This window comes from Eucalyptus grandis, chromosome 3 (assembly GCF_016545825.1).
Source record: "Eucalyptus grandis isolate ANBG69807.140 chromosome 3, ASM1654582v1, whole genome shotgun sequence".
Lineage (NCBI taxonomy): Eukaryota > Viridiplantae > Streptophyta > Magnoliopsida > Myrtales > Myrtaceae > Eucalyptus > Eucalyptus grandis.
In genome coordinates, this window is record NC_052614.1 from 52,218,079 (window position 1) to 52,228,892 (window position 10,814).

The 10,814-nt window shown below is 38.9% G+C and overlaps 1 protein-coding gene across 1 annotated transcript; it reads left to right on the forward strand.

The window, feature by feature from the left end:
- Positions 1 to 2,934: 2,934 nt before the first annotated feature.
- On the forward strand, positions 2,935 to 10,532 carry LOC104437689 (protein tesmin/TSO1-like CXC 4). Its single transcript, XM_039309771.1, has 14 exons — positions 2,935 to 3,051; positions 4,117 to 4,271; positions 4,363 to 4,924; positions 5,023 to 5,160; positions 7,201 to 7,583; positions 7,724 to 7,867; positions 7,960 to 8,034; positions 8,113 to 8,296; positions 8,365 to 8,463; positions 8,542 to 8,608; positions 8,816 to 8,984; positions 9,093 to 9,864; positions 10,004 to 10,077; positions 10,191 to 10,532. Exons 1-12 carry the CDS (start codon positions 2,935 to 2,937, stop codon positions 9,853 to 9,855), a joined length of 2,856 nt encoding a protein of 951 aa, XP_039165705.1. The 3' UTR covers positions 9,856 to 9,864; positions 10,004 to 10,077; positions 10,191 to 10,532.
- The last annotated feature ends 282 nt before the right edge of the window (positions 10,533 to 10,814 follow it).

Here is a 10,814-nt window from a genome sequence, read left to right on the forward strand (position 1 = left end):
CATATGTTTTACAATTGGAATGGTAAGTGGATACTAATACAATACAAGTCAAGCACATTGGTCTTCCGTCAAAAGAATCTTAAGGTATCTATTGATTATATGTTGAGTTATTAATGAATGGATTTGCTACTTGAAGGCTATTCAGATGTTAATTGGGAAGAACATTTAGATAAAAGAAAATCTATCTCTAGATTTGTGTTCTTACTGAATAATGATACCATATCTCTGAGCAGTAAGAAACAAACATGTAGTCTTATTTTTGATGGAAGTCGAGTTTGTGACATGGGTGTTTAGCTTAAGAAGTTTTTAGATCATTTAAGTGTTGTTAAGAATGCTGCAAGCTCATTGTTGGTTGATTGTGATAGCCAGCCAGTGATAACTTATGTCAATGATCTAAAATATCATTGTAAGACCAAATATATAAATATTAAGTACAACTTTATCAAAGATATGTTTGTACGAAAAGATGTGAACTTGTAATACATATCTACGTATAGAATTATAACATATCATATAACAAAGCCAATTCCTTGAGATGTTTTTTTTTTTTTTTTTTTTTTTTTTTTTTTTTTTTTATGGTCATCTAAAATCTCTAAGATTGCATAAAGACTGATTTACTGAATATTATAATTTCCCTAAGTGTTTACTATTGATGAAGTTTTCTATCATCATTAATGCCTATCTGTTCATTTGATATTTATACATCTTGATGTTTGGTGCAAAGTATGTCAGACAGATAGGAGATTAGTTCACTCACATAGGTTATCGTCTTTATTTACTATGTGATAAATAGATATGAGATAACTTTAAGTTTATTATCTAGGAAATAATTGAGAGTTCAAACTTGAAAAATAAATGTCACATTAACTGAGTATTAAGATGAATTCATAAAATTTATTATGCCCGAAAGTAAGTAATATAACCCCATATATTTTACTTTATCTGTCTTTGTTACCAAATGTGAGTCCTAATGGATTTTTTAAAGAGAGTAGGTTTGTGAACTCAAGTTAGACATTGGGTATGTCTGAATTATCATCTATACAATATTTAATGTAAATGCATATGCTCTATGGGAAATATGTTAATACCGTAATATGTATTTTATACTATGTATGCATAAAACGACCAATAAAAATTGGCAAAATTTTGATCTTAACTTTTAAGCTGTATGAGACTCTTGAGGATAAAAGTTCCTCGATCTAGTGCTCTTAGGACTTTTACTTATTCTCAAAATTTCTATTCAATGTTTGTTATCTTAAAATGTCGTCAATTATCATGAATTAATTTGATCTAATGAAATATTATAGATTAGGAAATTAAAGTTGAAATTGAGAGTTTTAAGGGAAGATGAAGATCAATTTGTTGTTGGTGTCACATTCTATTTTATATTCATGAGTCGACCAAGTATGATTATTTATGGTTAAAAGAGATCAAGATAGATATAGATGTGACCAATTAATCTAGGGTACAACATACAAGATCTTCTCCTAATGATTATGCCCAATTTGAGTTGTTATATATTACTAACATATGTATGTCAACGAGCTCTCATAGTATATTAGTCGCACAAATTATTTGCTAGTATGAATATTGTAGAAAAGAAAGAATTATATTTAGCCCATTATGAGCAAGTGAGGGATGATGAGTTTTTTCTTTATTAGGCTGCCCATGTTGGGCTAACCCAGCCCATAACTCAAAAGAGCCCATAACTCACAATTTAAAGAAAATAACCGACAATACAGTTATTTTGAGGATTACTTCTTTAAAAGAGAAAAGAATGTGTTGTTTTCTTTAAGTGTGTGGAAGTATAGAATTGTGTATTCTAAAAAGGAAAAAGGAGAAGAATGAAAATGCTCTATTCTTGTGAAGAAAATCGTGTCCATTTGATCTCTCTCACATGCATTTCATCCGTGGAATATAAGGTCGTTTCGATGCATGATGTATCTTCCGATTAGTGATACAGAGTATTTTTGGGCCCGTTTTTGTTATGCGTTTTATGTTACTCGATACTTCGAGTTTAGAAATTTGGAATTAGTTTCCTTAAGCAATTATTACTTTTGGCACCACCTAATCTCCAACAATCTTTCTAGTCATTTCTAGAGTTATCGGCATTATCAAACATGTCGAAATTCCTTTTTCCGGCCCAAGAAAACAGAAAAAGAAATTTGCCGAAATTTGCTTTTGTGATCGATGTTAAGTGATCACAACTGATAACCATGTTTTTTGTTTCGCTCAAAATGGGTTGATAATAAGCCATATTAACATAGTTTCATTATATGATACATTCTAATTTGCCAAGAACTCGTTAATTTGAGTTGATTACAAGCTGAATGCATGTAGACCAGCTAAAATTTTATGAAAACATATGCACGACGACATCATCTTTACCTACCGAAAATTTAATTCCGTAAATTTTCGAAAAATATTCAAATTTTCTAAAAACCTTTCGACGGAAAACGAGGGGTCAAAAATCGCATCACGCTGTCCCTCCATGGGCCGAGAGCCGAGCACCAGGCCCAAATACCATTCGGCCCAATAGAGGTCCATTCGGCCCGGGGAAGGGGGGGTTGAAGGGAACAACAGCTAGTGTTCCCGCCCGCTTTTCAAACGCCCGCTTTTTCAGCCTCCCGTCCGCTCATTCATTCATCGAGCGCCCAAAAAAAAAAAAAAAAAAAAACAAAAACAAACAAACAAACCTCCCGACTTAATAAAAAAAAAAAAGAGAAATGCCGTCGAGCAAAAAAGGAGAAAAAAATCCAAAACGCGAACAACCTCATTTCCATAGAACGCCTTCTCTCTACTACTAGCAGCAGCAGCAGCTGGTGGATTCCAAGACATTTTTTTTTTTTTTTTTTTTAAAGAGAGAGAGAAGCTCGAAGTAACGCCGGAGCGAGAGCCGCAGCAGCAGCAGCGTTCGAGCTAGGGTTTTCCGCCATGGAATCTCCCGATGTTGCCGCGAAGACGAAGAACGACGGGGCCGCGGCGGCGGCGGCGGAGGGGGCGGCGGTTGTTGATTGTGCTCGCGCCTCGTCGGATTCTCCTCCGGTTCAAGTAATCCGCGGTTTCGCTTCTCGTTTGTTTGTTCGTTCGTTTGTTTTTTGGGGGGAATCGGTGTGTTTGATGGTTGTTTCTGATGAGTTGCTGGATCTCATTTTTGATTCTGAACGCGCCTCGGGGTTCGTTTTTCACGCTCCGATTCTCGGTTTCTGTGGTCGCGTCTGGTTCGCAATCGAGTGGTGTTTGATGGTTCGATTGCTGTTGCTCGTTGCTCTCTGCCTTCCTGGAGAAGTGAGTTGAGCCTCAACATGAACTCGAGCTCTGTTGCTGGATTTTGGTCGGAAGTGTGATACTAGAGTCTTCGGTGGAGCAATCCCTCGAGTGTTGTGTCTGCGTGCATTTGCTCGGATGTTGCATTCGTGTCGTTAATGGAATAGTGTCTGTTTGGAAGTCATTCGAGCAGATTTGCGAAATCATGTGATGTGTGTCCAACTGTAGGTCATCAGTGGACTGAGGTATTGTCATTCTGTTGATGCGATGGTTTCTCGGTTGATGACCTCGAAGCGGTTCCTTTCAATTAGGCAAATCTATTGATAAGCGTTTGTGAGATAGTTTGGGATGAACAGGAACAGTGAGGCATGATTTTCTATATGCTGTTCTCGACTTTTTAGCTTTTCTTGTAAGGCAGGTGCAAATTTTAAGCTGATATAGGAAGATGATATCAGATTAGTACATTGAGGCATTTGACGTTTTTCAGGTGTTCAGTTTTAGATCTTATCAATGTACTTCAGCTCTTGGAAAACAGGCATTGTAGAATTGTGTAAGCATGATTGGAGATCCTCTTTCCCAAGCGTTTAATCTCTTCAATTATGATCAAAAGGCAAGACAACTGTTAGCTAGGCTTATGATGTTGGTGCTGCCCCTGAGCATTGTCGACAATTTTTTGCTTTTGTTTTACTTTGTACCGAATATTTAGCCAATGATCACTTTCATATGCTAACATCGTTAGGATTATTTGGGGGAAAACAATGTATGCGTCGCATGTATAGCTTTTTGGGCATAGTTGTGATGTTTTCTGATTGATGCTATGTGCAACTTAGCTTCTTCTCTCACTTGTAGGAGTCCCCTTTCTCTAATTTTGTCAAGAACCTCTCTCCGATAAATCCAGTCAAGGCTGCGCATGTTCCGCAAGTTTTCCCTGCACTTAATTCTTCTCCTCTTGTATTTACTTCACCACATGTAAACTTACAGCGTGGGGCCAATTTCTTGAACAGGTGAGACTTTTGAATTGTCTCGGTTGCTTAGTTAGCAAATTCTAGAACAGCATTGATATATAGTTGACTGCAAATTCCTTGGTACTTACAGGATTCAACCTGTCCAGCCGTCCATTGAAGAGTTATCGCGTCATAAAAATCAGTGTAAGGACAAAATTGAAGAGGCTTCCGAGTCGCCCAATGAACATGTTGCCCAAGCAAGAGATGAAGCTGTTACTCATGATAAAGGCAACTTTAGTTCCAGAGACTCTTCACAAGCTCAGCCATGTAGTTCTTCTGGGTGCATAGATGAATTCTTGGCTGATCCTATTGAGATTGATTGTGCCAATTCTGCTCATTTAGTGGGCCACTCCAGGAAAGAAATGGAAAACTGTTTGCTGAGTAATGTCACTTACTCGGTGGATGACCTCTCGAAGTTTGGCCAAGAAACTAATGTGGACAATGAATATGGGGTAGGGAATTTACCTCAAGGTTTTTATGATGAAAGACAGGAGGAGCTTCAGGAAAGGCTAACGTGTAATCAACAACCAACTGAAGCGGAAGATGAGCGTAATGCAGGAGACATATCAACTATCGAATGCATCAAAACTGTGCTTGACTTGTCCGTTGAAAATATATCTAAGAAGCAACAGTCCGTAGATTCAGTTGCTCAGGTAGTAAGAGAGTTCTTCTCATTAACTATATTATTAGATTGGATTAGCATTTGTTTTAGGCAACTTTTTTCCTTTAATTTACGAATTATACTATGCAGCTGGCAGGGTGCAGCCATCACTGTGGATCTCATGACCTGCAATCGCTCCTTGACGCCTGTCCAATGGTTGACTCATGTAAAGATGGAGTGGATTCACAGGCAACCTTAAGTGAACATGCTGATTTACATCATCCTGAGGTTTGTCTCAATGGCTTTCTGTGCAGTTATCTTTTCAACGTTTTTTTGAAAATTTAAAAAGGCCAGCTCCACATCTCTTTGTAGCTATTCATTAGAGTTCAATATCTTTATGTGGGGAGGCTTAGTCCTTTTTATAGAATGGGGCCATTTATCCTATTTTCTGTGCCATTATAGTAATGCTTCCCTTTTCCACTATTACATTAGTAAAAGACTTTCGTGTTCAATGTAATATCATGTTAAGTATTAAATACTCCATGTAAAAGTACTTGTAATGGGATATGTTTAGATGGCAAAGAACTGATACATGTATGAAGATAGTTGGTTATTTGGTTAATCTTTGAGCCTATGATGGTGCAATTACTGGGGGGGGAGGTTGCTGAATGTGTTTAGAAGATATTCTGATGGGTGAACCCAGAGCCATAAATTTAAGATAAGTTAAAAATTAAAATGTGGAGGATAGATTTTTGGATGCATTCGGAAGGCACCACCACCGCTTATAGTAAAGTAACTGAACTTTCGATGGGAAAGGGTCCTAAATCCTATGGCTTTAAGCAATAGAGGTCATCATTGTCTTTTGGCTGTGATTAGCCTCTGAGGTCCTTGTCATTTGCTGACATTTTTGGATTCCGCACTGAGAAGTAGTTTTGGCTTAAGATTTTAAGTTAGTGACATCTTGTGTGAGGATTATCTAGTATAGGTGATGATTTGGAGTAGAAGTTTCTGCCGAAGCGAAGTTCCAGTTTTGGTGGCTGCTCTGTTCGTTTTTTACCCAGAGCCATTATGGCAGTGGTCTAATTATCTTTGGCATGATTTCCTTCTAGTGAGTTTAACAATAACAAAATTAGCATGTTACTTAGTACTATATGTATCTTTTTAGATGCTTGTCCATCCTCTCTGAAATTGACTACTATTTGTTTGACGTAATGGTTGGGTCTTTCCTAAAGTTTCATTGTCTATGAGAGAAAGGATTGGCTAGTTTTTGCTGATTTATCGAATGTATCTTAAACAAAATGATGTTGTAAATGCATTTATTCAAGTGATTGTGGTAAATATGACGAGATCTCTTCTCGATGTTCTCTTTTGAGAACAATTTAGTAACCAAATAAGAACTCCTTTTCTAGTTAATCTTATAGTAGTTTCTTCACGACTTGTGCAAGAGGTCTATTTATAGATCAAAAAGTCAGGAGTTCCTGTTTTAGTTCTACATGGAGGTCAACATTGTGCAGGATGCTTGGATCAGTTCCAAGATCAGGCTTATATATCTATCTTCATAACATCCTGATATTATTCCATCACAAGAAATTAAATCATAGAAAAGTCAGCAGAAACAAATATAAAAAGTTTGGGATCGGAAAGGTAATTTGGGCCAGGTTAAGCAAGTCCCATGAGGAAGCCGCTTGCTGAAGCCCTCAAATGCAACTTCTATTCTCCTTTGGGCCCATCTCAGCCCCACTGGCCTATATCGAAAACCAAGCCAAGCCAAGATGGTCAGGTTTAGCTGTAAATGATGATTGGACTTTGTTGTAAATTAAATCCACATCTCTCCATTTTATTCTTAGTCATCAGCTTCACTCATGGATAGTCGAAAACTCAAGTTTCTAATGCCATCTATCTGTTGTAACTTCAGGAGTAAGTTGCACAAAGTCGACTAGAATTCTGACAAGGAAAGGTGTAGACTTTGATAGGGAGGCATACAGAAGATCTCATTTAATCAAAATAAAGGAGTCGGTCCCATGTATTTAATTCTACATAGTTTACTCGAGGTTTCATCAGCATATTGTCCGCGAGATTGATCCTTTACTTTTTATGTTTATATGGAGCATATTGCTGGTTGTTTGGTGTCATGAAGTTGTCGTCTTGCTATTATGGCATGCTCAATTTCCAATATGGAGTTTTGTCTTAAAAATGCCAAGTTTGTTTTCTGTGATACGGTGTAGTCAGGGGTCTAGCGCAAGCAGAAGGATTAATAGGGTTCTTCATTTTCTCCTCCTCCTCCTTGTTGTTATTATGCCATGTCAATAACCATTCTGTTTGCTGCAGAATATTCAACATCAGCGAGGCTTGCTTAGACGCTGTCTTCAATTTGATGATGCACACCCAAATAGTTTTTCAAGATCATTAAGTTTACCAGCACGTAATTTGGACACTTCAAGATCTTTGGCTACTGCTTCAGAAATGGAAGATCTGGATTTATCTAGGCCTAATTCCAATATAATTTCCAGCAAGAGACCAGTCCGTGAGCCATACAAACCTGTGACAAGCATCCTGGCCAATCGCCAGTGTGGAAGCTCTCCCATTATAGCATCCAAGCCATCGGGTATTGGCTTGCATTTAAATAGCATTGTTGGTACCAGAACAGTAAGTTGCAGAGCAGCCAAAAACATTAAACCAGAGGAAGGCCACCAGGATGTTGAGGAGATAAAGTTGGCCTCCACTGAAACCTGCCATATGCTGGGTAAATCAAGCCAAAGTGCAATTTCATCAGACACTCTCGAGACAATTCCATCAGGGGCTTTAGATGAAAGGAATGAGAAGAAGGTTTCGGAAACTGCAACATCTGCAGTTTTGATTCTCTTCCTGAGATTGAGGGCCAGAATTTGTTGAAACCGCATGAGCATTATGATACTCCACGTGAAAAAAGGAAGCTTGATTTAGCAGTTGTTGACGGATCTGAGGAGTTTATCCAACTGAGTCCCAAAAAGAAGAGGCTAGTTTACTATCCTTTTCTCAGATATTGATTTTTCACTCCGTTCTATAGGTGGTATAAGCACTCTGCTAACTCTTACTGTGGTTCACTAGGAACAAGACAATGGCCGCCTTCAGCGGCGATGGTTGCAAACGTTGCAATTGTAAGAAGAGTAAATGCTTGAAACTGTAAGTTATTAACTTGTACTTTGTGTTTCCCCTCCCATGTTCTGCAGTGGTGCAACTTATGTTTTTGCCTCTTAACAGTTACTGTGACTGTTTTGCTGCTGGAATGTATTGTGTCGAACCTTGTTCATGCCATGGATGCCTTAATAGACCTCAATATGAACAAACAGTTCTTGAGACACGCCAACAAATTGAATCTCGCAATCCGCTGGCATTTGCTCCAAAGATTATAGAACGTAGCGGGGATTTTTCAGCAAATAATAGGGTACACTCCATTTTAGATTTAGTCCAACTTATGTTGCTGCAACTAATAATCTTCTTCACTCTCCACAGGAAGATGGAGTTTCATCAACACCAGCATCAGCACGGCATAAGAGAGGATGCAATTGCAAAAAGTCAATGTGTCTAAAGAAATACTGTGAATGCTATCAGGTTTTATATCTTAGAATACTGACACTCATGGATGCTTGTTATCCGTGTAATTAACTCGTATGTCTGCCTTTTTAATAGGCTAATGTTGGATGCTCAGATAATTGCCGATGTGAAGGATGCAAAAATGTTTATGGAACGAAGGAGGGTAAGCATTTATTGTGAGCATTTCTTTTTCTTTTTTGAAATGATTGGCATGGTAACTTGTGATATCTGAGTTTCCTTTTGTCAGAATAAGGAAAGAAGAGGGCAGGACATGCCATACTTCGAAGTTTTCTTTTCTATTTACTAGGATCTAAGAGGCGATCCTTTGTCCATAGTTTCTTCTTTAAAGTTAAACTATGGTTTTTGTCAGATTATTGTGTAACCAGAGAAGTAACAGGCAGCAGAGTTAGTGAGAGACGCTTGGAAGGCATAAATGATGAGAAGCCGCAAAGAGTGGCATCTGAGAAGGATCACTTGCGGACCCATACATACGAGCCTGTCCAGCTAATTCCACAGACACCATCATTACAGTTTTCAGAGTAAGACTCGCAATCGCTTGAAATCTGACTTCATTCTATGAAGAACTGAAGGATTAAATTGAGTTTTCTCGAGCTGATGAGTCATGATTTTTATTTTTCCATCTCCAGCCATGGAAGGGGTCCTCTGAGATCCCAACTTTCTACAAGAAGCATCCTGTCACCTAATTCAGATCAGAAGATCTTATCATCTGCAAAATCCGGAAGACCTTCAGGAAGTGTAGATAATGGAGACATACTGCAGGAAGGACAAAAAGACACTTTGGAATCAGGTTCTTTCAATCAGGTTGCAGATAACAATGATGCAGAAAATGAGACGGTGGATGAAATCTCCCCTCGACGTGATTCATTGTTGAATTTATGTCGCCTTACTCCTATATCGAGCCCCCGCATGAAGGCTGGCTCGTCTTCAGAGTCATCTAAAGCAATGGATAACATCTGTACTTCAATAATTCCGGCATTTCCTGTAAGTAATCACCTTGCAGGCAACTCCCGTCGTTGGCATTGTTCTCCAGTTACCCCAGCGACTCAATTAGTTGGTGCCAAATCTTGCGAGGACCCTATGTCGGATGTTGGACTTTCTGCCATTCTGGGAGATGATACGCCTGAAGTATTGAAGGACAACCCGACCGCTGCAAAATCAGTGAAAGTTAGCTCCCCTAGTCGCAAGCGTGTTTCTCCTCCTCACAATCATCTGCACGGACTTAATACAAGTTCTTCAGTGGCCTTGAAGAGTGGCCGCAAGTTTATACTGAAGGCCGTTCCAGCTTTCCCTCCTCTCACCCCTTGTATTGGTTCTAAAGGTAGTAGTGGTGAAAACAGTTGCGATTATCAAGATGATAGTGCACCAAGTGATAAAACAGACTGGAGATAAGGAGTTAAGGTGAGCAGTCTCTCCTCTCTTCAATTTTTTTTTTCCTTTGTTGGTGTTGGTGGTTGGCATTGAGCAGTAAGCTGTATCCTTGATGCATCTTTTTATCATTAGTTTGAGCAATCAGTCTACTTCCTGGGTTTGATGACAGTTAGATTTGGCGGACGTGGTTGCAAATTGTGCCTTCTCAAGTGAGATATATGGGTCAAACTGAACATCAATCAGGTTTGGGCCCCAAAATACCTCCAACATCATATCCCCTCCCCCCCGCCAGCAACCACAAACACTCTGCATTAACTGCTGATCTGATGCTAACGACATATTTGTTGTTGGAATAGGTACCTGCAGTTGTGACGTCTTCGGAGTATTTCCTTATGGAAAGAAGACATTGATAAGTGCTATTGAGTTTTCATAGGATCTGCCCTGCTCTCTTTTCGTCTTAACTAACTGCCTAGTTGGGACACCCCTCCTTTGTTCACTTAATTGGTTTCACCCCCTCGAGAAGGGGTTAAAATTTGTTGTATGTTCTGCTGCTCCACCAGAAGAGGCGAAAAAAAGTTAGTAATGAGAGTTTTAGTTTTTCCTTTTTAGGTTACCAAGGACGACTAAAACTTTTGCTGTTCATATGTACAGCTATGTCCCTTTAATCTGAATGCATATGGTCTTTTCTTTAGGCATAATTAGGTTATTTTCCTGCATTTGCAATTGCCTTTTTGCTAATTCGTTAAGTTCTGTTATCGTCTCGCCAGACGTCAATGAAGTAGCTTAGGCTTTGATTTGATGGCTTTACCTGTGGCATTACGACGGCTCGTATGGCCCGATAGTTGCATGGGTTCGGCCCGTTTATTGACTTGATGATTGGTCTTGGGTATGCCCTAAATTGGGCCTATTATCCAGGCTCAGGGTGTGCATAGAAATCTCTTCGAAGGTCAACAATCATACCTAATACTCTTGGGCCGTTA

Bases quoted from the DNA above. Each gene is read 5' to 3' on its own strand.
- LOC104437689 (XM_039309771.1), top strand. From the start codon at position 2,935: ATGGAATCTCCCGATGTTGCCGCGAAGACGAAGAACGACGGGGCCGCG. The intron at 5,161-7,200 runs GTTTGTCTCAAT...TGTTTGCTGCAG, and splicing joins CTGATTTACATCATCCTGAG to AATATTCAACATCAGCGAGG. The intron at 7,868-7,959 runs GCTAGTTTACTA...GTGGTTCACTAG, and splicing joins CTGAGTCCCAAAAAGAAGAG to GAACAAGACAATGGCCGCCT.